We start from the raw sequence: 27036 nt of genomic DNA, 5'->3' as shown, positions 1-27036 counted from the left end.
GGTCTACTCTGAGTAAAAATGACATCTACATCTTTTGCCTCATAGCTCAGCTTCTATAAATGCTAGAGACTTGCTTTTTTCTTTTTTCTTTTTAAGGAAACCTTGAGATCTCTCCCTCGCCCTCTTGAGTAAGAGGCCCCCCTGCTCCCTCCCCAGCCTCCCCTTCCCTTCTCCCTAGTCGGGCCGCTGTCCCTGCGAGCTCCTCCCCTCGCGCCGCTGCTGAGAAGGCGGCAACAATGAGCCTCCTCTGCAGACCGGTTCCCTTCCCATCATGGCCGCTACCGGGTGGCCGCCGCCGCCGCCCAAGTGCTGGCTGGCTGACACTGACTGACTGGACCCAGCAGCCCCAGGACGAAGCAACCCCCAGCCTCCGGGGCTGGAGGGCCGGGAGGGCGTGGTGTGTGGGCGCGCGCGTGTGGAGAAGCAGGGAGAGCGAGGGGAAAGCGGGGGTAGTGGGGCTGCCCAGGCGAGGAGAAGCGGTGGGAAGCCGCGCTGCGCCCCGTCAACGTCGCTTCGGGCCTGCTCTGAGCCACCTCCCCTTCCACCCCGCTCAATTCCTCCCCTTCGTTCACTTAACGCAAGCTAAGACCCCCTTTCTCCCCCTCAGTTCGAGACCTTCCCTTCTCTCCCCTCCCCATTGGAGACCCCTTTTCTCTCGGTCGAATCTGAGACTCCCCCACTCCTGCCCCCTCATTTGAGACCCTCTTCTCCTTCCCCAAATTGAGACCTTTCCTTCTCTCCCTCATTTGTGACCCCCTTCTCTTTCCCCGTTCCCCATTTTCTATCTCGATTGTGTGTGTGTCCCGTCCATATCTCTTTTCTACCTTTAAGGCTTTGAGATATATTTCCACCCTTCCCCGCTGTTTTCATCATTATTTTTTGGATATTTGGAGTCTTGTGTGCTGCTCTCCTTCTCTTTCCCCATTTCCCCCTCTTCCTCACATTTTCTGCAGGGAGTTGCACTATGTGTTCCCCTCAGTCTCTCTTACACACCTTTTGGATAATTTTCTCCCTCACTTTTTTTTTTTTTTAATTCAGGATCTGTGACTTTCCCCCACTTCCCCATTGTTATTCATTTTAACTTTTACCCCTCCTTCCCTTTCAGGACTTTGATTTCCATTTAACTGAAAGAAGCTTTAATTAACACCGCCCCCGTCCCGCCCCGCCCCCCAAAAGTAATAGGAATTTTCATTCTCCTCCTTCCTTCTTCATACGGACTCTGTATTCCTCAAAGTTTTGTTTTCCTGCCTCTCCTCTTCCACTTGGGGGGTGAGAGGGGAGATTCCCTCTTTGCTGACAAGCCCTCATTCTCCATTCCATGCATTTTTCATTCCATCTGTGTTTCCTCTTCCCCTCAGTCCCTTTCCCTTTCTATGTAGACTATGATTGCAAACAAACACTCTCTAACACCCTGACTTTCTCCTGGCATTCAGCTTCAGGTGGTCTCAACTTTTTGGTAGATTTTGGATGCTGGGTGGGGATGTGGGGTGCTCTACTGCTTCAAAGTCGTCTGTGCAAACCCCACTAATCCTCAATTTGATCTCTTTTGGGGCATTCTGGGTGTCCTTTCAGTCTTTGGTCAGTTTTTTTTTTTGCTGGAGTTGATCCGAAGCATCTGCCTTCCCAAGGAATATCCCGAGAAACCTTTGCGAAGCAGCCGAACTGGGATGAAGCTGGCTTGGTCATTCTTATATGTGAAAACCTTCCTCCTGCGGTGCAGATTTGACCTACCACCTCCCTGCATCCTGGAGTTGTGACTCCTGTGTCAGGTGACATTCGTATATTTATGTGATCAGGTCAGGAGCATCTTACTCTCCCTTTTTGCTGATGACTTTAATATTTGCTTCTTCAAAATGACCCCCTCCTGCACAATTACGCATTTCACTTTCACTGGGACATTAGAGAAGTGCCACTGGGTGACTTGTGACTTTTGCTATGGGACAGGTAGAGTCTGGCACAGACCATGAAGTCCACTGAAATATTCCACTTTCCGTGGAACCCAACTACAGAGCCTCAGAAATTTTTAACTGCTTTATGCCTTTTTTGTGATCAGGGGAAGAATAAATGACCTTATCACACAGACACCTTTCTTTCAGACTTGAATAATACTTGAAAGCCAAATGCTGCCTGTTTTTTTGGCCGGTGAGAAGTAATTGCTATGCAAAAGAAAAGAAAAGAAAAGAAGAATTTTGATACCGATCTGCAGCAAAATGACCTCTCCCTGCCCTGGGTGAGATCTAGTATCGGCTCACCCAGTGGAAGATCAGGGACAAGACTTCTTCTTCCCCTCTTCACTTAGAAAACTTAAAAAAATAAATAAATTAGTGGCTTTTGCGGCTGCCAAGTGGAACTTCTAATATAGTGTTCTGAGAAACAAGCAGTGTCTGGAAAAATGTGCTCTGCCTCTTGACTTGAACCGCATGCCTTGAGTGATCTGGTCCCCGTCCCACGCTACCCCCAAGGAACACACTTCCTTGTGAAGGTATCTCTGCCAATCTGGAAGGTTGGTGTCTTCTCAGGTCGGGACCACCCACCTTTCAATACTTTATGGGTCAGCAGCCTGGAAAAGTTCTTGGGGACCAGCGGAGGCCGAGTCTGCCCACACTTCACTTTATCAAAGGCCCAGGGAAGAAGGAAGCATCCAGGCATGGGTCTGCCCACTGCAACGTCTTTCTGGTTCACGGTAAGGGCTTCCATCTGTGTCTTAATTTTAACGCATTTTTCCATGCAAAAAATAATCGCGTAATTTGCATTCAGTGTTTTAATCTGTTTGCAAATGTAGTAAAAATATTAATTTGTGGAAGTATATGACACATGGAATTAAGAGAACTGGAGGTTTGTACAAATGGGTCTGCTTTATTAACACTACATACCACATTCAACATTTAAGCAATTGAGGCATTTGGGGGTTCTGATTCTGGTGGAGGTTCTGATGAAACCAAGTCCTGTGTTTTCAGGTTGAAGGCTTCTGTGTCATGTGACACCTTCTAAATTGTAGCTGTACTTGCACCCACCAGGTTGTGGGATTCATTTTCATATAATAATGGTAGGTAACAATACGTAAAATAGAGGTCACTTTTTTGGGAGAGGTTGGAATTTAGAGAGAATGCTGTGGGTGTCAGTCACAAAATGATGGCCATGGAGTGTTTGGCATAACACAAAATGGGGTTATTTCCCAATATCTTTTCTGAGCACCATAAAGGTAAAGGTAAAGGGACTTCTGACCATTGGGTCCAGTTGTGACCAACTCTGGGGTTGCAGTGCTCATCTCGCTTTATTGGCCGAGGGAGCCGGCATACAGCTTCCTGGTCATGTGGCCAACATGACTAAGCCGTTTCTGGAGAACCAGAGCAGTGCACGGAAATGCTGTTTACCTTCCTGCCGGAGCAGTACCTATTTATCTACTTGCACTTGATGTGCTTTCAAACTGCTAGGTTGGCAGGAGCTCTGAGCACCATAGGAGGAACCAATAGGCACCGTGGAGTCTGCAGGTACCATGTTGATGACTACCAAATAAAAGAAAAAAAGAAAATATCTAGTGGTTTTCAGACTTCTCACCAGGGGACCCTTTCCGTGTTGATCTGATGATTTTCTGTATGTCTCCTGTGGAATCTCTGACTGCAGCAGGGGATTCTGAGTGATGTTTTAGGATGCACTCTCAGTTCATTGGGCACTGGCTGAGCCTTTGTGCTGACCTTGCATGAACAACATGCTTTACTTTAAGGACCACCTGAGGCCTTATAACCTAGCCTGCTTACTTAAGTCAACCAGAGATGCTAATGGGCATTGAATATCAAAACCCCCATGCTGTGGAACACTCTTTTGGCAGAGATTCAACAGGAACCCTTGCTGTTGACTTTCAGGTGTCTCTTGAAGACTTTTGTTGATGCTTATCAGCCAGTGCGGTTAACAAAAAACTTCTTGAGTAGCCAGTTTTACATTGCATTTATAAGTTTTTGAGTTGCTGTACAGCGCCCTGATGTTTTGTGAAAGGTTGGTATGTAATTATTTTTGTAAATATTAAATAACACACAAACTACACTCTAAAGCTTACCTTGTTCTCCCCTGTGGCTTCACATTGCAAAAGAAGATTGGCAATGGAGGTCTGGTTGTATTCCAGGAAGGATCAATGGCAACTTGTGGTGATGGGTATGTTCTGCCTACACTATTGGAGGCAGTATGCCTCTGAATACCAGTTGTTGGGAATTGCAAGTGGAGAGAGCTGCTGCTCTGCTCATTTCTGGCTCATTTTCATTGGGGCATCTGGTTGGCCCCCGTGAGAACAGGGTAGGCCCCTCTTGGCCTGATCCAGCAGCCAGTTTCCCCTTAAGGAGATCTGTTATGGTAGCAGAACCTCCATGCCCAGGGGCAGTCTATTGCTGAATACCAGGTGATGGGAAACAGCTAGAGAGGTCTTACTTGCAGGGTTCTCAGTTCAGGCATTCTCAGCTGGCGATTGTGAGAACAGGATGCTAGACTAGGACCCCCCCCCCCCGTCTGATCCAGTAGGGCTCATTTTACAATACTGATACTTTATACAGGTGGTTGTGGTGATGAAGTACAGTTACTTGGACATGATGTGGCGGTAGCAGGTAGGGTACATTTCTTTCAGTGACTTCTTTCATACTGACCAGTAGATAGTCCTGACAGTTGCACATACAAAATGATGGAGAGGCATATCAAATCCAGAGATCCACTGTGATGTATCAGTTAGAGTTTTGGGCTTTGACCTGTGGGAGCTCCCCATTCAGCCATGAAGCTCACTGGGTGTGACCTTGGGCCAATCACTGTCCCTTTCTGTCTCTCAGCCTATAACCTACCTCACAGGTTGTTGCGTGCAGATGAAATGAGCAGGAGGGAGACCCATGTATATCACCTTGGAGAAAAAAGGAGGGTATAAAAAATAAAAATAAAAATAAATCTGCAATCCAAATGTTGGGTCCCCTCCACCAGAGGGAGCCTACAAAATTATGCATTCCCAATTGTTTAAATAAAAAAAGTCATTTATCTGACCAGACCTTAAGTAGGCTGAGCCCAGGTGAAAGTTTCTCGTCAGCACAATATGGGGAGAGGAACAAATCTCCTTTTTTGTATGTGCTGCTTTTCAGGAAGCTGAGCTCATCTGTTTGTTGTAACTGAAGGTGGAGTTCAAGGTTCCGGCTCCATCACTTGCGGAATCCATGGATATCTGGGCTGAAAGGAATGAACTCATGGTCCTAAGAGACTTGTAATATGTGTTACAAAGTGGAGGAATCCAGAGTTCATCAGTAACACGCACACACAGAGAGGGAGAGAACTGGTGTGCCTAAAGCTGCCACTATCCAAGTCTCTGTATCTCTTGTATAAAAAATATTAAATCAGAATACAAGATCGTAATGTTAAGAATAAATGGGAGATGGCCTGGTGTGAAAATGATCAGCAGAATCATACTTTATACCCATGGGAGATGTTGCCTGCAACTCCTTTCCAGAATCTGCTGAGCTTTGAATTGCTTAGATGTGGTCGTATCTGGACCATGACAGTATTAAGAGATGCACTAGGGATATAAAAACATTGGAAGCTGTCTTGTTTAGAGCCAGATCATGGTTCCATCTAGCTCAGTATTGTCTACACTGACTGGGAGTGGCTCTGCAGTGTTTCAGGCAAGGGACACTCCCAGCCTCTGTATTATATGCAGAAAGGACACATGAATCTGATGATACAGTTTGATTGTGGATTTTGTCGGTAAAGAGCCCAGGAATACCATGTAAACTTCCAGTGTAGACACAAAGTGGGCTGGTCTCTTAACCATTACTAGGAGACATAAGAGGGCTTTGAATACTTTTATGGCCACTAGGCATTCTTCTGAGTATCAGTTGCTGAAAGCCATGGGGCAGGGAGTCCTATTGTGCTCATGTCTTGTTTGTGAGCCTCCCATTGGAGCATCTGGTTAGCCACTATGAGAACAGGATCCTGGGTCATTGATCAGATCTGTCAGCTAGGCTCTTCTTATGTTCCAGCCTCACTGTCAGAATCAGTATGCCTCTGAATGCCAGTTGCTGAGAATTTGATAGATTTTGATTTTATATTTGTATTCCACTTTTCCAACAACAATCACATGCGTTTATCTTGTGCTCAGATCCTGCTTGAGGATTTCCCATTGGGGCATCTTGGTGGCCATTGTGAGAACAGGATGCTGGACTAGATGGGTCACTGGTCTGATCCAGCAGGGCTCTTCTTACATTCCTCTGGCTTCTCCAGATGAATTGAAGGTGAATGAGTTGGTTGTGACCACAGATTTTGATTGAGTAGCAAAAGTTCTGGAGACACCTTTGACCAAGCAGTGTGTTGAAGAATGGGCATGATATGCGCTAAGATGTTTGAACCAAGATGTTCTGGTGGTGGTGATAATGCACACAAAGAAAGACACACGTCTTTTTTACAGGAATCTGTTGTGAGATGTCCACAGGGTGGCAGGAGGAGGCTGTGCTGGATGCAAGTGGGAAGCATTGCCTGAAGAAACTGTCTCAATATGTGATATAGTTTATAGGTGAGGGAAGCTCAGGCCCCTGGGCTGAATCCATCTCTCCAGACCTCTCTATCCAGCCCTGGGATATCTCTCCAGGCCCTACTCTACAATTCTATGATTGAACGATTCATGCCCATTTCACCATTCTGCTCCCTCCTTGGTTGTCTTTACTTGGCTGCAATGTATCCTTGGACTGTGACAATGCATCTCTCTCTTTTCTGGATGGAGGTGTGCATGTGTGTGTTTTGGCCACAACATAAAACATGAAAGTGCTAAAGAGTTGGGATTATGCTATCCCAGTATTGCTGTGCCTTTCCCTCCTGTGGAAGATTGTCATGGCTGTTGCTGGAAAGAGCTGTCTCAATTTTTATAAAGGAATATAGAAAACTGCTTTATGCTGAGCCAAACCACTGGTCCATCCAGTTCGGTACTGTCTACAATGACTCCAGGATCTCAGGTAGGGAATGTCTACCAACTCTACCTGGATGTACTGCTAAGGCTTGGACCTGGGGCCTTCTGCATGCAAGACAGATGCTGTACCAATGAACTATGGCTCCTTCCCCAAATGAGAGAGGGAAAGTGCCTATACTTCCAAACCCTTCTGCTTTTGGTTTTGAAAATGTGTTCCAGAAACTGAGGGGTTCCTAGAAGGTTTTCAGGGATTCCTCTGTGGATGGTAACTAGAAGCTTACATTTTTTTTTTTATATGCTATTAAACTTGTCCCCACCCCACACATGCATAGGAGAGTGTTAGGCAGGATGTAGGTCAGACTCTGCCTTCAAACAAGCAACAGTAAAGGCCCCATAAGCCTAGCCAGTGCCCTGCATGAATGGTCCAAAATGAACAAGGGAAGGAGCGACTCTCCTATGAGGAAAGGTTGCAGTGTTGGGGGCTTTTTTGTTTAGAGAAAATTTGATTAAGAGGCAACCTGATCTAGGTTTTTAAAATTATCCCTGGCATGAAGAGAGTGGATAGAGAAAAACTTTTCTCCCTCTCTCAAAACACTAGAACTTGTGAGCATCGAATAAAGCTGAATATTTGAAGTTTCAGGACAGAGAAAATAAAGTACTCCACACTAGTTAAACAGTGGAACTCACTTGCACAGGAGGCAGTGATAGCCACCAACTTGGATAGCTTTAAAAGAGGATTAGACAGATTCATTGAGGAGAGGGCTGTTGATGGCTACCGGCCATAATGGCAGCAATCATACTCCATGGTCGGAGGCAGTAATGCTTCTGAATATTGGTTGCTGGAAACTTCAAGAGGGGACATTGCCCATGTGCTCAGGTCTTGGTTGAGGGTTCCCCATTGGGGCATCTCATTGGCCACTGTGAGAACAGGATGCTAGACTTTGTTGTTTAGTCGTGTCCGACTCTTTGTGACCCCATGGACCAGAGCACGCCAGGCACTCCTGTCTTCCACTGCCTCCTGCAGTTTGGTCAGACTCATGTTGGTAGCTTCGAGAACACTGTCCAACCATCTCGTCCTCTGTCGTCCCCTTCTCCTTGTGCCCTCCATCTTTCCCAACATCAGGGTCTTTTCCAGGGAGTCATCTCTTCTCATGAGGTGGCCAAAGTACTGGAGCCTCATCTTCACGATCTGTCCTTCCAGTGAGCACTCAGGGCTGATTTCCTTAAGAATGGATACGTTTGATCTTCTTGCAGTCCATGGGACTCTCAAGAGTCTCCTCCAGCACCATAATTCAAAAGCATCAATCAGCCTTCTTTATAGTCCAGCTCTCACTTCCATACATCACTACTGGGAAAACCATGGCTTTAACTATACGGACCTTTATTGGCAAGGTGATGTCTCTGCTTGATCCAGCAGGAAGGCTATTCTTATACCTCTGATGTACAACGTGCCTTTCGGTGCATTAACATTAGGAAGGCAGCTGGACCGGATGGAATCACGGGACGGGTAATTAGGGACTGCGCTGCAGAATTAGCTGGTGTATTTACGGACATTTTTAATCTATCCCTGTCGCAGGGTTCTGTCCCTACCTGTCTGAAGACATCGATTATAGTGCCAGTCCCCAAGCAGTCAGTGGTGGTATCTCTCAATGACTATAGACCAATAGCCCTAACATCTGTCGTTATGAAATGTTTCGAGAGATTGGTGCTAGATCATATTAAGGCTGGTCTTCCATCCACTCTAGACCCGTTCCAGTTTGCATATAGAAGAAATAGATCTACTGATGATGCTATTTCCATCGTTGTCCACACTGTACTGAGTCATTTAGAACGACAGGGAACCTACGCAAGGCTGTTGTTTGTGGACTACAGTTCTGCCTTCAATACAATTTTGCCAGACAGGTTATTTCTTAAAATGATCAATTTGGGTATACATCAGAAGATCTGTCTGTGGGTAAGGAATTTCCTGACTGACAGGCCGCAGACAGTGAGAATGGGACCTTACTATTCTTCTACTCTAGTATTAGGCACAGGAGCTCCTCAGGGATGTCTGCTAAGTCCCTTTCTCTATTCCCTGTACACATCTGATTGTACCCCACTGTATAAGTCCAACACAATCATCAAATTTGCGGATGATACAACAGTGGTGGGGCTCATTAGTGAGAACGATGAGACTGCTTATAGGAAAGAAGTACAGGGGTTAATTCAATGGTGTAAAGAAAACAATCTTATGCTTAACACCAAAAAAACCAAAGAACTCATAGTTGATTTTAGGAGAAAGAAAAGTGTATTTTTACCATTGCACATAAATGACGAGGAGGTGGAGAGGGTTGGTAGTTTTAAATACCTGGGCATTTATATCTCTGAGGACCTCTCATGGACTGCAAATATTAACATGGTTGTGAGGAAGGTGCAGGGGAGGTTGTATTTCCTGAGAATGCTCAGGGGACTGAATCTATCTCAGCACCTACTCCTGTCCTATTATCACAGTACCATCGAGAGTGTCTTAACCTATAGTATATTATCGTGGTATGGAAGCAGCTCTGAAACGGATAAAAAAGCTTTACTGAGAATAACAAAATTGCCCAGAATGTTATAGGGCTCCAGCTACCAACCCTGGATGAGATCTTCACGTCTTGCACTTTGAAGAAGTCACACAATATCCTGAGAGATCCCACCCATCCTGCCAACAACTTCTTTGAATTGTTGCCTTCGGGCAGAAGATATAGGACAATGAAAACACGAACCACACGCCTTCTGAATAGTTTCTATCCAAGAGCTCTGATTGCACTAAATAATGATCTCAGGGCCAGTTGTAAGAAATAGCAAGCAGGGAGTAGGAAGGAATGAGATAGGGTTTAGGTCATGTTATGCTTTTAATAGGTCATGTTATATTCTGGATTATGTATGTTTTATAGATTATGTCTGAATGGGATGAGAGTGTTGGAGGTACGTGCAAATGTGTATGTGAAGCCGGTCTTTGGGTGGGCGTTTGATTTTCGTTGTTGTGTATACTGTGTATATACGGACAATGACAAATAAATTTCTATTCTATTCTATTCTATTAAGAGTTAACAGTGAACACTTATCGCTTAACTTCTATTCATTAATTTGATTGTGGGTTTCGTTTCAAGGTTTTTTTTAACAATGGTTAAATCTGGTGAAGGGAACAAGTGGGAACAGCAGTGAAGTTGCTGATGCTCCTGTGTGAGTCCCAGCCTTCATTATCTCCTGGACCAATCATTGTTCTTCTTTTCCTCTTTGAAGGATTTGGAATTCATGTGCCAGGAGGGTAGGAGGATAGCTTCAGTTTGGAAGTGGTTCAAGTTTCTGCCGGGAGAATTTCTCTTTACGATAAACTGCACGCGTCCCCCAAAACCATCTGTGTTGACAGCGTGATGTGTTTAATGAGCCAGCAACGGGCAGCATGTTGCGTTCCTGATTTCATTTGCTCCTCATTAAAGAGTTGACACAGGACAGGCATGTGCAGTTATCCCCCCCACTTTTTTTGTTTTGTTTTAAGGCCATACTTGCCTGCTGTTCGTTTAAAAACCCTGGATCCTTTACTTCAGGACTGGAGTGACTGCTATGAGGAAAGTTTGCAGCATCTGGAGCATTGTAGTTTATAGAAAAAATGAGTAAGAGGCAACATAGTAGATAATGTTTATAAAATTATACATGGCATGGAGTAAAGTTTTTATTCCTCTCTCATAATGCTAGAACTCACTGGCATCCAATGAAGCTGAATGTTGGAAGATTCATGACAGATTAAAGAAAGGTTTTCATTGTGCTGCACAGAGTTACTGTGGAACTCATTTCCTCAGTTGCTGGGAACCACAGAAGGCAAGAGTTGCTTTGCCATCATGTTCTGCTTACCTCTGTAGGAGGCACTTGGTTGCCCACTGTGAGAACAGGATTCTGGACTACATGAGCCACTGGCCTGATCTAGCAGTCTTGTCTTATGTTCTTATGGTTTTCCAAACTTTTGAACTCATAGACCCCTTGGTGAGCTTTTAAAGTTGCCATTGGTCCCCAATCCAAATTCTTAGTGATGAAAATGAAATAAAGTTAAGAAATAACAACATCTAATCAACATTTATTCATCTTCAACCACAGTTACAAGGAATAATAAATGTAAAGAAAATAAGGAAGTAAAACAATTGAAAAAAATGATGATACCATACCACTCTGGACCTTAGAAGAACATTGCTGGAACATTGCAGGCAAGTGGTCCATCTAGTCCAGCATTCTTTTCTCACAGGGGCTGACCAGATTCCTCCGTGGAAAACCATAGAGCAGGACCTGAATACAAGAACACTCTCTCTTCCTGCAGTTTCTAGCAACTGGCTTTCAGAAATATTACATTATCCATGCACTATATTTCTGACACAGTTCCAAGTTAAAGTTTTTGCACTGTATGAAGTCAATGAGAAAAATGTATAGGCTGGTATTTTGATGCCAGTGAAGACAGGTGGGCACCGCAAAACATTTTCATGTATGAGGAACATCCATCCCATGATAAATGCATGTCTGGAAATGCCCTGGGCAAATTAAAATGAAAGACAGTTTTCATTTGACATCAGAAATAGAATAAAGATTACCACTGACATTCATGATGGGGTTTTAAGCTCTCTCTCAATTTTTGAAATGCCTTCCCAATGACATATATCTCTCTTGACACTACCTACTTGAACTTCGCCAGCTTACCATTTGCTGGCAGCCAATTTTCTCATGGTTCATCCATTATAGTACATATTTCTCCATTTAGAAATAACAAACCTCAAAACAATCTGAAAAACTAGATTTCAGCGTAAACACTTTTACCTAATGTTTCTCTCCCCCTAGGGCAGCCTAAATAACATGGATCTTCTAAGAAGATCCATGTTATTTAGGCTGCCCTATAAATAAAGCTTAGTCATCCTTTTTACGCTTGGCAGAAATGATCCTGGTCTGCATTTAAAAGGCTAGAAATGTTGTGTATATGTGTGTGTGGGGGGGTTTGTGTGTGTGTGTTTTAAAAATGGAGAAAGTTCTGCAATATTATCCTACCTGAGAGCCAGTGTGGTGTAGTGGTTAAGAGCGGTAGACTCATAATCTGGTGAACCGGGTTCACTTCCCTGCTCCTCCACATGCAGCTGCTAGGTGACCTTGGGCTAGTTACACTTCTCTGAAGTCTCATCCCCACTCACCTCACAGAGTGTTTGTTGTGGGGGAGGAAGGGAAAGGAGAATGTTGGCCGCTTTGAGACTCCTTCGGGTAGTGATAAAGCGGGATATCAAATGCAAACTCTACTTCTCAGTTGAAAACCTTGTTTTCTGAGAATCACAGCTTATGGGTGTGATTTAAATTGTTGAAACCTAAAGCTCTGTGTTAGAAGCTCTTAAGCTCGCCCCTTCTCTGGCTGTTTCTGAAATGTGGTCTTAATGATGACTACATCTCTTGACACTAGCTAATTAGGAGCTGTTTTAACTTACTTAATTAGGACTGTTTAAAATCTTGAAAGAAAAGAATAATCACCTGCATCTCCCCCCCTCCCCTCTTTACAACAGCACCCAGTTTTCCTTAGATTGACTTAAGAGGACTGGTTCTTTTGTTCAAACTTACTCTTGATTGCTTTTAAAAGCTCTGGTATATTAGTGGAGATGAATTAGGTATGGGGAAACTTCGGCCATACAGATGTTGCTGAACATGTCTGTGGATGATGGGAGTTGTAGTTCAGCAATATCTGGAGAGGCAAATGTACCTCACACCTGAGATCAAGCTCCTGTGTTGGGAGGAGGAGAGCACACAGTCTCTAAAGGGAATAGGGAGTGCGGGAGAAGAAGCTGGTGCACAATTCAGATTTGAGAGCATTTACAAACCATCGTTTTTAGTTTTGTCGGCAATGGCAAGCAGTGGTTTGATCAAACCTGAGAGTCAGTCATTGACCTGGTTCAGAAAACCTTTCCAACCTTCATAAACCATAGTTTATGAAACCAGGAATGAGTACCAGGCTTTCATGCTCCTCCTCTATCTTCCTCCTCCCCTTCTATGTCGGCTTCAGTGCTTCCTATGTTATTATATATCGTGTCAGAGAGGGTATGGTAGAGTTGGAAAAGGTTCAGAAATAATGGTTCTGATTACCAGCTGCTGGAAGCCACAGGAGGGGAGAGTGCTGCTTCTGTGCTTGATTCTTGCTTGCACTCTTACCACAAGCATCTGGTTCAACACTGAGAACAGGATGCTGGACTAGGTGGGCCACAGACCTGATCCGTCAGGGTTCTCCATATGTTCCTATAATCTTACAAGCTGCATCACAGGTCTGATTAGAATAAGTATATTTCTAGCAGCTGCTGCTGACTCAGCATTTTTAATGCCTCTCGCTATAGAAGTCCAGGCATACTGAGGTTCAACTGGCAAACCTGCTGATGAGGTGTCAGGCAGGTACTGTTTAGTGGCGTTTAGAACCTGAAGACGGGTGTCAGGGGTTCAGGAGCAGAGGCACAGGAAGGGGAGGAAATGGAGAGCGAGGGGGAGGAGTCCGAAGGAAATGTCAGCGATGACAGCGGTCCGAGGTCTCTGAGTCTTTCGAGTGAATCGGAGGATTCACAAAAAGGGGCTCCCATGGTTAGGGCAAGGGGAGTGCCCAGGGGGGCACTTCAGGAAGAAGGGGCCAGAGGGGACTCAGAGAGCAGCAGTTGGAAATCCGGACCAGCGTCCACACCAGAGTGCAGTAGGGGGGAGGAGTCCCAGGCATCAGGATCGGGCGGCGCGCTGCCAGCGGGAGAACATGAGGCAGGATTGACCACGCCTCCGTCGGGGAGCGAGGAAACGGTCAAGAGGAAGGTTAAACGCTGCGCGCGCGCGCCAAGTTCAAATGTACAGGAGGGCAGCACAGTTGGCAGCCCGGATAGGGAGCCGGGTCCTAAAGCCCGTCGAAGAGAGAGGGAGGAGTCAGGGGGGTCAACGTCTGCGTCGGAAGAGTCCAGGAAGGAAGGGACCCAGGGGGGTAGCAGGACCCAGAGGAAAAAGGAGAGAAGGAAGAGGTGGAGTAAGGTTAGAGTCTTAAACTGGTGTACAGGGGGCGGAGATTCAGATGGAGCTTCGCCGGTCTAGACCCTAGACGTAGAGCTGGGGCGCTGCGGCTTGCAAATGGAAACTGTACTTCAATAAAGACTTTGGTACATTACTACCGGCTAGCGTTGGTCCTCTGTGAGCTGGGACCAGGAGCCAGCTCTGACAACGGGGATAAAGGATTGCCCTGTGTGCAGCCTCTGGAAAGCTGTATAGAGCAAGAAAACATGCTTTCATTTTGGGTGAGACATTTGAGGCTTTAAACTTGTTCCTTTCCTTAAAAAACACAACACCCATTACCGGTACTTATTGCAGCAAATAATGACAGTAAGTAAGTAAGCCTAGTTCTGCTTTGTAAAGTGTTAGCAAAACCAAAAGCAACACGATGGCCAGAAACAATTACAATGTGAAAAACTTTATGGAATAATTCAAAGCATCAAAACTAACAAACTGAAGTCTCTGAAAGTCCTTAAATGAATCACGGTGCCAGACTTTACCTGGTGGAGAACAAGCTGTGAAGTTTGTATAATCAGCAAATGTCCAATTCTGATGTCCAACTCTGAACTCTGAACAAGAGTTTTTACAGTTTTCCACATGGCTTAACTCCTTACACCCATCTTTATCTTTTTCAGGTCATCATAGCTGCGTTTCTTGTATTTTTTTGGATGCTGAGGTTATAAAACATAATGGCTTCCTTGCTGTTAAACCTCATAAAAAACCCACTGATTGTAATTCTTTATTACATTATTCTTCTCACCCCAGACGATTGAGGGACAACTTTCTTTATGAAAATTTTTTACGCCTTAAAAGAAATACCTCTTTTGACCATGATTTCCATAACAGTGCAGATATTCTAGCTCACTTTCTTCATTCCAGAGGATATCCTCCCATCTCTTACGAAGGACTGGACATTGCTTCTCAGTCCCTCAACCACCTCACAGTCTCAAAATCGCATTATAGGCTCATTAATAATAATAATAATAATAATAATAATAATAATAATTTTTATTTATACCCTGCCCTCCCCAGCCAAGGCCGGGCTCAGAGTGGCTTACAGGCAATAATAAAAACAAGTTGAATGATTACAACTTAAAAAGAAAATTAAAATACAACATTAAAATATTGAAACATTAAAATATTAAAATGTAGCCTCATCTCAGGAGAAGGAAAGGAAAAAAGAAAGAGAGGGAGGGAATCAAATTGGCTCCAAGCCAAAGGCCAGGCGGAACAACTCTGTCTTACAGGCCTTGCGGAAAGAAATCAGATCCTGAGGCAGAGCGTTCCACCAGGGCGGAGCCAGAGTTGAAAAGGCCCTGGCTCTGGTTGAAGCCAATCTAACTTCCTTAGGGCCTGGGACCACTAGGGTGTTGCTATTTATGGACCTTGAGGCTCTCCGTGGGGCATACCAGGAGAGGCGGTCCCGTAGGTACGAGGGTCCTAGGCTGTGAAGGGCTTTAAAGGTCAAAACCAGCACCTTAAATCTGACCCTGTACTCTACCAGGAGCCAGTGCAGTTTGAAAAGCACTGGGTGAGTATGCTCCCATGGCAGAGACCCCGTGAGGAGCCTCGCTGCAGCATTCTGCACCCTCTGGAGTTTCTGGGTCAGCTTCAAGGGCAGCCCCGCATAGAGCGAATTATAGTAGTCAAGCCTGGAGATGACCGTCGCATGGATCACTGTGGCCAGGTCGGGGCGGGAAAGGTAAGGGGCCAACTGCTTGATGCGGCGAAGGTGGGAAAATGTTGCCTTGGCTGTTGCTGTAACTTGCGCCTCCATGTAAAGGGAGGCATCAAGGATTACACCCAAACTCTTAACGGAAGGCAATGGCACTAATTGGGCCCCCGCAAGAGAAGGAAGTTGATCTCTCATCCCCATGTCATCCTGACCCAGCCATAGGACCTCTGTCTTTGAAGGATTTAGTTTCAATCGGCTCCCACGAAACCATCCAGCCACAGCTTCCAAGCATCTGGTCAGTGTGTTCGGGGCCGAGTCGGTGTGGCCATCCATCAGCAGATAGAGCTGAGTGTCATCAGCATATTGGTGACAGCCCAGCCCAAAGCTCCGGATAATCAGGGCAAGGGGGCGCATAAAGATGTTAAAAAGCATCGGGGAGAGAATTGCGGCCTGCGGCACTCCACACACCAAGGAATGCTGCGACGACATTTCCCTCCCTAGTGCCACCCTCTGTCCCCGACCAGAGATAAAAGAGCACAGCAAGTTACGGGCTATGCCCTGTATCCCCACGTCTGTGAGGCGGTGGTCCAGAAGATCATGATCGACCATGTCAGAGGCTGCTGACAAATCTAAAAGGACCAGCAGTCCTGACCCGCCTCGATCCAGTTGTCTACGGAGATCATCTGTTAGGGTACACTATTAGAGTACACTACTCATGCAGACAGAATTATTAGAATTATATGCAAACATTGGCATGTACTCTGGAATGTACCAGGTTGTAATGAATTTCCTTAGATTGGCCTGAGACGGACCAAATCAATTAAAGATATGTTAGTACACACAGATATGAATTCCGAAAGAATTATAACTCGTACCATTAGCACTTCTGGGCCCACTGGTCACCATAAATGTGGCAGATGTTCATCTTGCCCATTTTCTTTACAGACTAAAGAAATTTATGATGAGAAAACCAATTTCAGATTTATTATTCGTCAATTTAGTACATGTCAGACCAGAGATGTGGTCTACCTTACTCAATGTCCTATTGTATATAGGTTCTGCCACTCGAGCAGTTGGAGTTCGGATTGGGGAACATTGCTCACGCATACGTAATGCCAGTATGGAGGCACCTCTGGTAGAACATTTTGTTTCTCACAATTATTCAGACACGGATTTATTATTTACAGTTTTATGGGTGAATCAGAAGACAATTAGTATCAGAAAAGATTATGAGTGACAGTTACGGCAGCAAGAAGCCAGTTTTATTTTCATGTTTAAAACTATTCATTCAGAGGGACTTAACTCTGAATTAGACCTCAATTGTTTTATTTGATTATCTGCATCTTTGCTGTTACTTTGTACTGTGTCTTTAAACTCGGTCTCCTTATTATTAGTGTCACCTGGGGTTGGCTATATACATTTTTCAAAAAATGTTGTCAGTAACAGTGACTACATAATCACATGAGCACTGTTCCAGAGTATTTTTCATTCTCATGTATATTATATCTATTCGAAAAAAGATGGGGTATGTAACCTTTTTATGTTACAGTTTATAATTTCAACGCTGATTGAAGTTGTTGTTATGCATGTGCAGGTCATCGTTTGAATATTTTATTTTCTGTTAATGAAGAAATTACAAATCTTTCTACTTATGAGTGTTGAACTAATTGGCTGATGAAGAATTAAATGAAACAGAAGTTGTTATCCGGAAACACTGTTCAGCAGAGTTCAGAGTTGGACATCAGAATTGGACATTTGCTGATTATACAAAGCTTCACAGCTTGTTCTCCGCTGGGTAAAGTCTGGCACCGTGATACATTTAAGGACTTTCAGAGACTTCAGTTTGTTAGTTTTGATGTTTTGAATTATTCCATAAAGTTTTTCACATTGTAATTGTTTCTGGCCATCATGTTGCTTTTGATATTAATATTAATATTAAAATATTAATATTTTGCAACACAGGGGATTGTTTACTCATTGTAAAGTGTTAGATCAGAGTTTGAAAGTTCCTGTGTGGTCAGTGTAATGTCATTGGGGCCAAATTTATGCCCCTTGGCAGAGGTATTTGAGTCCTGCATTTGTATTTAGATCCTTCTTGTGGACTTCTTGTGGACTTCCCATCTGGTGGCCACTGTGAGGAGAGGATGCTGGGCTAGATGGGCCATTGGCCTGATCCAGCTGTGTTCTTCTAATGCTATACATACCTTCACTTCTGCTTCTTTTCAAAATAAAAACTTAAGAGAGACAAGTGTTGATGGGCTTCAGCTAAGTAGCTCAGTACTTCCAAAATTGGAACCTGGCCTTATTTTAGTTAGGTTGACAGACCTTTGATGACATCCAGATGCTGGCATGATGCATCTTTTGAGGCCTTCTTGCTGGTTCTGAATCATCTTAGCCGTACCCATGAGTCACTATCCTAGCCTGTGAGTGACTTGTAGGCATGGCATATTCTGGGTAAGAGCAGCTTCTTGTGGTTAAAAAGAAAGCAGAAGGACTTGTGATGCGAATTTTACTTTTTGAGAGACCAGGGGATCAGCCAGAAGAACATTTTGCTATTGCACCTAAGGCTGTGTCCACAATGGCATTTTTGGTTGGGCTTGGTTTAACACCAGTTAACACCAGTTATGTGCAGCTGAGCTGAGGATCTGCATAGCAATTGTCTCTAACAGATTAATGGTTTTAGTGTTTTCTGCCCTTTGGGAAGAGCTACATTGATTAGCTTGATAAGAAGGAGAGTCTGTGCGATTTCTGAGGCATGTGTGAGGTGTGCAATTTCTGAGGCATTCATGTTGAGGTCGCTGGCACACACTTTTTCTCCATATGAACTGAGTAGAATGAAGGGGATGCCCTTAAAATAGAGTGTGTGGCCTGGGGAGAGTTTAGAGGGCCAGGCAGAGAGACCTGGAAGCCACATTTGGCCCCTAGGCCTAATGTTCCCCCTTCCTCCCTGCCTTCAAGCTTGGAGATTCTTTTTTATTATTTATAATTTATTTACTGCATTTATATCCCATTTTTTCTGCGCAGAGCTGAACGTGGTGTACATGGTTCTAACCCTCCTCATTTAATCCCTACAGCAACCCTGTGAGGTAGGTTAAGCTGAGAGAGGCAGTGACTGGCCCAGGGTCACACCCAGTGAGCTTCATGGCCAAGTGGGGACTTGAATCCTGGTCTCTCTAGTCCAACATTCTAACCCTGGCTCTCAAGCCTCATTGAAATAAGCTTTTCTTAAGCCTCATTGAAGCAAGCATTAACTGTACAAGACCATAGCAGCAACTCACCATCCAAATAGACAACAGGGAATCTGGGATTTCCTACCCTTCCCTGGTGTGTTGGCTTTTGTATGAAAACATGCATGCTTGGCAAACAAGATGTGAAAGTGGATGAGAGGCTGGGAGAGTATGTCTAGCAGAGTGGCACACTCTCATTCCCTGCTGCTGTGTGCGTACAGTATTTGGTGCTGGCGTGGAAGAGCCCTCCTGTCCCCAGCTGTTTCTCCTACACTGTCTCGCTCAGTAATAAGGCTGTGGAGAGGTCTCTGATTCCAGTATTCTCATAATACTCTGCTCCTCCCCAGCCTTTCCTTGACCAGAACCTAACATGTGGAAATGCTGTTCAGAGTATATTCCAATATATTGCAGTGACACCTCCCTCTTTCTCCTTTAATCTGGGCTCAAGCTTGACTTCCTGATTTTTTGCTCCTCATCTCGGCAGGCATCAGACTTGATTTTTTCCCTTTAAATTCCTGCAGCGTGCTTTGCATTTATAGGCAATTGGGAGCGATTTTACATTCATTGGCAAGCAATCTGTGCAGTTCTGCCAGGGGGGTGTTGTGGTTAGAGTGTTGGACTAGTCCCCACTGAGCCACAAAGTTCACTGGGTGACCTTTGGTCACAGTCACTGTCTCTTAGTGTGGACAATACTGGGCTACATAGACCAATGACTCATTAGAAGGCACCTTCCTATGTGTCCATTTAATTCAGCTCTTTAGTCATAACTAAGACAACTATTTTTGGGGGGTGGGGGGAAGGGTCATAGCTCAGTGGTAGAGCATCAGCTTTGCATGCAGAAAGTGCCGGGTTCAATTCCCAATGGCATATCCAGGTAGACTTAGGATACAGTCCTGTTCCGAAACCCTGGAGAGCCTTTGCCAGTCAGTGTTGGCAATACTGACCTAGGTGGACTAATGGTCTGATTCAGTACAAGGCAGCTTCTGTCCAATCCTCATTGTGGTGCCTCTGAGACTGAGACTGTCCAGTTGCTGATAAGTGCTTAAAACAAAGCATATCCCATTTTTACTACTGAAGGTATGAACGAGATAATATAATAATAATAATAATAATAATAATAATAATAATAATAATAATAATAGTAATATTACTCCCTCTGGCGACTCATTGACTGAGCTTGTTGAGGGCTGGAATATCCAGCTCCTGGCAGCCATCGATGAGATCGCATCTAAGCACCCTCTGCGACCCCGCAGAAACCGGGCTCCCTGGTTTACCGAGGAGCTTCGGAAAATGAAGCCGGACCTCAGACGGCTAGAGTGAGTATGGTGGGGTGCCCGTGACGGAGCCTCAAGAACATCTTATAGGGTTTTTATGAAAACCTATGAGATGGCAGTGAAGGCCGCTAAGAAGTCTTACTTCTCGGCCTCCATTGCATCCGCTAGCTCTCGCCCGGTGCAATTATTTAATATAATTAGGTCTTTAATGTCCCTTGAAGGACAGTCAAATTTAAATAACAATCTGACACACAGCTGTCAGGCATTTGCGAGCTTTTTTGCGGAGAAGGTCCTGTTGCTCCGCCATGACCTCCCTGCCAATTTGGATACAATAAAGGAACTGGAGGCCCCTCGACTGTCCCCGGGTCCAGTATTGGACTACTTTGACCGGATATCCCCAGCCGATGTGGACAGACTCCTCCGAGCTGGAAAGCCCACCACCTGTCCTCTTGACCCATGCCCGTCTTGGCTGATTAGAGCTTGCCCAGACGAGGTGCGGGCCCCCCTGGGGGAGGCAGTGGTGCGCCCGCTCTTAAAGAAAACATCATTAAATTCCTTAGATCTATCCAATTACCACCTGGCTTCGAATCTTCCATTCCTGGGTAAGGTGATTGAGAGAGCGGTTGCTGAACAGCTTGGTAGGTTTCTAGATGAAACATCGGCTCTGGATCCATTCTAGTCCGGCTTCCGCGTTGGTCATGGGAGCGAGACGGCTCTGGTCGCCCTAACAGATGATCTCCGCAGGCAGCTGGATCGAGGCGGGTCAGGGCTGCTGATTCTTTTAGACCTGTCAGCAGCCTTCGACATGGTCGATCACGAACTCCTGGACCACCGCCTTGCCGACGTGGGGATCCAGGGCACAGTCCTTCAATGGCTGCGCTTGTTTCTCTCTGGTCGGGGACAGAGGGTGGCGCTTGGGGGGGAATTGTCATCGTGCCACTCCTTGGTGTGTGGAGTGCCTCAGGGTGCGATACACTCCCCGATGCTTTTTAACATCTTTATGCGCCCCCTCGCCCAGCTTGTCCGGAGTTTTGGGCTGGGTTGCCATCAGTATGCCGATGACACCCAACTCTATCTGTTGATGGATGGCCATCCTGACTCGGCCCCAGACACACTGACCAGATGTTTGGAAGCTGTGGCTGGATGGTTACGTGGAAGCCGGTTGAAGTTAAATCCTTCGAAGACAGAGGTCCTCTGGCTGGGACGGGACAATATGGGATTGGGGGGGCAACTCCCATCTCTTGTGGGGGTGCAATTAGTGCCAGCACCGTCCGTTAAGAGTTTGGGTGTAATCTTCGATACCTCCCTCTCTATAGAGGCACAGATTACAGCTATAACAAAGGCGGCATTTTTTCATCTCCACCAAGCTAAGCAGTTGGCCCCTTATCTATCTCGACCTGACCTAGCCACTGTGATCCACGCGACGGTCACCTCCAGACTGGATTATTGTAACTTGCTCAACGTGGGGCTGCCCTTGAGACTGACCCAGAAACTCCAGCGGGTGCAGAATGCCGCGGCGAGACTCCTTATGGGGTCTTCACTGCGAGATCACATTCATCCGGTACTATACCAGCTGCACTGGCTCCCGGTGGAGTACAGGATCAGGTTTAAGGTGCTGGTTTTAACCTTTAAAGCCCTATACGGCCTAGGACCCTCGTACCTACGGGACCGCCTCTCCTGGTATGCCCCACAGAGGAACCTACGGTCTGCAAATAAAAACATCCTGAAGGTCCCAGGCCTCAGAGAGGTTAGGCTGGCCTCAACTAGAGCCAGGGCTTTCTTGGCTGCGTCTCCAATCTGGTGGAACGCTCTGTCACAAGAGACTAGGGCCCTGCGGGACCTGACATTTTTCCGCAGGGCCTGCAAGACAGAGTTGTTCCACCAGACCTTTGGTCATGGCGCAGCCTGACTCCCTCCTCTGGCAACCTGCACAGAATTTTGCTTAACGGTTGCCATTAATTTGATTTTACCTAATTTTTATAATTAAAAGTTTTTAGAATGTTGGATTATTTGATTGTTTGATTATTTGATTGTTGGAATCTTTTGCCCAACATGGGGTGTGAACTCATAACCCTCAGACTGAGAGTCTCGTGCTCTACCGACTGAGCTATCCCAGCTGCAGCTTCTTAAGTCACATTTAACTGTCTTTTCATTTAAAGTGCATTATGTGATTAGTTCACTGTGCCTGTTAATGACCACCACTCAACTGTTGCTGAATGCTGTGTTCTAAAAGAAAAAGTGACTGAAAGAGCTGGGGGGAGGTGGAGGAGGAGGAGGAGAAAAAGATGGTAGAGAGAAGTGGGGTCCTTGAAATGGGGTCAGTCCTTAGCATTTCCAGGTAGGTTTAGGAAATACACCTATCTGAAATGATAGAGAGCCACTGCCAGTAATGCAGAAGTTCCCAGGTTCAGTTCTCAATGGAATATCCAGGTAGAGGTGGAGTTGATTTCACTAAAAACTGCTGCCAGTCAGAGTAAACAGTACTGAGCTAGATGAACCAATGTATTTGACTCATGCAGCTTCCCATATTCCTAAGGGACAGACACACACTCTCACACACAAGCTCCTTATTCTTGGAACACACAGACTTCTTATTCTGTCTGTGTTCCTTCACCACCTGTAGAAACAAATAGTTTAGGAAAATGTATTAGCACTGACCTGGATACCTGCGACACCTCCCCTCCCCACTGCTTTATTTAAATGAAGGAAATTGTAAAGCATACAGGATCTGTGATGAAGTTACCCTTTTTGGCTCGAGGGTATTGACCAGAGTTGTTTTACCTGACTCATCTGTATGGTTGGATTGTCTTTTCTTGGGTAAAGTTCAAAGATAGACTTAGACAGGCTGCGGTGTGTGTGTGTGGGAGAGTTGTGCTTTTAAAAAAAAGCCTCTTAAAAGCCTGTGTTTTTCCACCACATTTCTATTATACTAGATGAGTCTTTGATTTCCACTTTGTGTTTTTTCCTCTGCCTGTTTGTTGAGATGTGACCTGCAGTTCACTGTAAGGATGGCAGTGTGATGGCGGCATCTTAATATAGGGCAGGTGCTCAAAAGCTCTGCGGCAAAACTCTCTCTTTTCTCTTGATTGATTTTCCTTTTCTTTTTTAAAAAAGAGAACACCTGCCAATATGGAACGTGTGTTGCTATCTATTTCTTACTACCTATCATAGAATCAAAGGAATGTTGGGTGAAAGGGATCCCAAGGCTCATCTAGTCTAACCTGCCACAATGCAGGAATTATAACTATGTGCCACTATTGTGGCACTGAGTGTGCATTTCTGCAAAGCTAGGCAGGAGACAATCAAGAGAAAGTCATTATTCATGCAGCACATAGTTAAACTGTGGAACTTCCTCCTGCAGGAGGTGGCAACAGTCACTACCTTAGAGGACTTTAAAAGAAGATTAGATAAATTGATGGAGGAATATGGATATGTTTTAGCTCCACTGTTGGAGGCAGTAAAAACTTTTGAATACCAGTTGCCCAAAACACCAGGATAGGAGAATGCTCTTGTGCCTTGGTCTTGCTTGTGGGTTTCCCAGAGGCATCATGTTGTGAGAACAAGGTGTTGGACTAGATCAGCTACTGGCATGATCTAGCAGCGCTCTTCTTAGGTTCTTATGATTTAGGTGGCCACATTTAATTTCAGTAGAGCCAGTGTGACGTAATGGTTAGAGTGTTGGACTATGACCTGGGAGATCTGGGTTCGTATCCCCACTCAGCCATGAAGCTCACTGGGTGACCTTGGGCCAGTCACCATCTTCTAGCCTAACCTACCTCACAGGGTTGTTGTGAGGAAAAATGGGGAAGAGGAGAAACATGTGCACCATCTTGAGCTCACTGGAAGATAAAGGTGGTATATAAATAACAATAAATAAATAAATAATAATCTCTAGGTGTTTTGCATCATCTTCCTTCCCCTTCCAAGCAATTACTATTTGTTTTATCTCCAAGCTGCAGCCCATTTCATTTTTATTTTTTTTTAGGAAATTCATTCCTGCCCTTGATTAAGCTCCACATAATAGCTTCCACTGCTCACTCATACATTCATTAAGAAGAATTAAACAAGGGCTGGCAGCCATTAGCAGAGAGCTAATAACCTCACCGCAGGAAAGCGCAGCAGCTTGGAATAAATGAACAGGAGCAGAAACAAATGAAATAACTTCATGGATTTATGCGTGACTAATTTGCTGCTTCTTTTTTTCACAAAAAAATGTCTGATTTACATGGATTTAGCACTCATGAAAAGAGCTGGATTGACAGGCCTTGAAGGACTGCTGTCAGTGGCTGTCAAAACAGATGCACAGACCAGAGAACAGACCGGGACTTGCCAATATCCTTGCAAAGTGACATGTTTCTACCATTGGGGGGGGGGCACAGTTTTTGGCACCTCATCCGGTGCCTGCTCAGTTTGCCTTACAGCTGAGGCTGTCACCAAGGAGGCCTCTGTTTGGTGGGGCTCAGGGAGATGGCATTAATGAGACCCATCGATTGTCTAGGAAATAGAGCATAGATACCAATCTCATGTATGTGGTTGGGCTCATGGAATTAGCGTCCTGGGATGAGTTTGAACATTGGTATTCAGAAGCATGCTGCCTTCGACAGAGGAGAGATAATTTAAAAAGAGCCATGCTAGATCAGGCCAATTGGCCCATCTAGCCCATCATCTTGTTCTCACAGTGGCCAGCTAGATGATTGTGGGACTCCAAAAACTCCAAATATAGGAGTTCAGCACATTAGCACTCTACCCACCTGTGAAGAGGAAGAATATAGTTATCCTGGCTAGAAGCCACTGATTATCTCATCCTGCATGTGTGTTGTGTAGTGGTTAGAGTGTCAAACTAGGACCTGGCAGTCCACTCAGCCATGATAGTTGTGAGGATGAAACAGTGAGAGTGGAAGAACCGTGTACATCACCTTGAAGCCTTTGGAGGAAAGAAGTTGGGATATCAACATAATAACCATAGTCGATTACCGGTAGTTGAAGCCTCTTTTAAAGCTGTCCAAGCTGTTGGTCATCACACAGTGCACCTGCAAGTCGCAAATGTAACTATATGCTGCACAAGGAAGTCCTTCCTTAAATTGTGTGTCCTGAATGGTCCGATGTTATGCATTGTCTTCTGAAATTGGGGCGTATCCTATACAAGAGCATTGTAAATAGGTGCCCAAACTGTAGGGCCACAATTCTAAAAAACTGGGGATTGGGGTGTACCTTGAAAAACAATCCATGATGTGGGCTCCAACAAACTTTCTTTGCCCCATCACAACTGTGCGGTTGTGTGGCATCCGGAATGTGCGGTGGAAAAGGTTCTGAGGCGTGAATTCTTCTGCTGCACTCTTTCTCTGTGCAGTCCTCCACCACCACTTAATTTTTTATTTTATTTACTAAAATTAATTGGGAACCCAACAAATGAGCAAGTTTAAAGCATGCAACCTGGAATGGATGTAATCCTAGGCCAGTCTAAAAAATCAAACTTGTAATTAACCTTAATTTTTTTCCAGGTGAGTAATCTCTGCAGAGTACATATAAATCTAGGCTCACTGTTCTTCAGGCGTGCTAAAATTAGCATGCTAACAGCATGCACACACTCTTAGGGTGCAATCCTGAACAAGGATGTAAACCCCATTGAGCTCAGGGGTAGGAAATTGCATAGACTCGTGTTGCCGAAATCTGAGTTGCACGAAGTAAACCATAGCATTGTAGAAGAGACCTAAAGGCTCATCTAGTCTGACCCTTGCAGTGCAGAAATCAATGGTATGCTATTTAGTTTTCACAGGTTCCATCTGATGATAGTCCTACTCACAATAAATCCATTGAAATGGATGGCTGTGATGAACTCAGGTTCCTTAATTTGAGTAGGATGCCTAAGTACAATTTAGTTGGATACCACCCTATGTCTTAAAATAGTTACAAGCTTTCTGATGATAAATAATGTCTAAGCATAGCTTTGCATTTATTTGCATGTTGATTTATTTATTGCATTATAGCCCACCTTTTTCTCCAAGGAGTTCAAGGTGGTGTACCTGGTTCTCTCCTTCCTCATTTAATCCCCACAACAACTCTGTGAGGTAGGTTATGCTGAGAGGCAGTGACTGGTCCAAGGTCACACCCAGTGAGCATCATGGCTGGGTGGGGGGATTTGAACCATGATATTTCCCAGGTTCTAGTCTGATTCTGTATAACCACTGGCTTATAATTTTAGCCTTAGAGGAAATTCCAAACAAACTGCCCTAGGGTTGTTCTTGGATTTGTTACCTGTGATTCCTACAATTGCGGGGGTTGGACTAGATCAGGGTTCAGCAAACGTTTTCAGCAGAGGGCCGGTCCACCGTCCCTCAGACCTTGCGGGGGGCTGGACTATATTTGGGGGGGGGGGAAGGATGCAAGAGCACCACGAGCCCCGGTGGCTGCTTACCTGTGTCTGCGAGCGATAGGGGCTGGCGGGATGATGAGCATTGCGCAAAAGGGCTCCGGGGAGGGGCTGCTTAAAATGGCAGCCACTCGAGCGCTGCTGCTGGCACCAACAAAGCCCAGCCCCCTTCCTCCTCTAGGCAGGGAGGGGAGAAGCCAGGAGGAGGAGGGAGGAGGCACTGTTGGCGCTGCCGTGTGAGGGAGAGTGAAAAAGCGTGCGTGCTGGCTGCGATCCATGCGGTGATTCCTGCACTGTCCGCGGGCCAGATCCAGAAGGCAGTTGGGCCTGATCCGGCCTGCGGGCCTTAGTTTGATGACCCATGGAATAGATGAAGTTTTGTGTCCCTTTCCACTATAAAGTTCTATGATTGTGTTACTCTGAATTGGATTTTGAGGATTCTGGGGAGTTTTGACAAGCAAAGGTTCAAACTGTGCCTCATTCCCTTTGAAGGACCTTCTTCCCTGCTCAATTTTTCCACT

At 45.3% G+C, this 27036-nt stretch overlaps 1 protein-coding gene across 2 annotated transcripts in view; it reads left to right on the top strand.

The window, feature by feature from the left end:
- Positions 1-173: 173 nt before the first annotated feature.
- Positions 174-27036, top strand: part of ABL1 (ABL proto-oncogene 1, non-receptor tyrosine kinase) — a 125723-nt gene continuing 98860 nt past the window's right edge. For both annotated transcript variants that reach the window (XM_083423479.1, XM_083423480.1), the window contains exon 1: positions 174-2683. In XM_083423479.1, coding sequence (XP_083279605.1) covers positions 2548-2683 — 136 coding nt within the window. In that variant the 5' untranslated portion in view covers positions 174-2547. The remainder of the gene's footprint in view (positions 2684-27036) is intronic.

This window comes from Podarcis tiliguerta (assembly GCF_965153285.1).
Source record: "Podarcis tiliguerta genome assembly, chromosome: Z".
Taxonomy (NCBI): Eukaryota; Metazoa; Chordata; class Lepidosauria; order Squamata; family Lacertidae; genus Podarcis; species Podarcis tiliguerta.
Note: the sequence above shows the minus strand (reverse complement) of the source record. Positions and strands in the feature narration are given on the sequence as shown.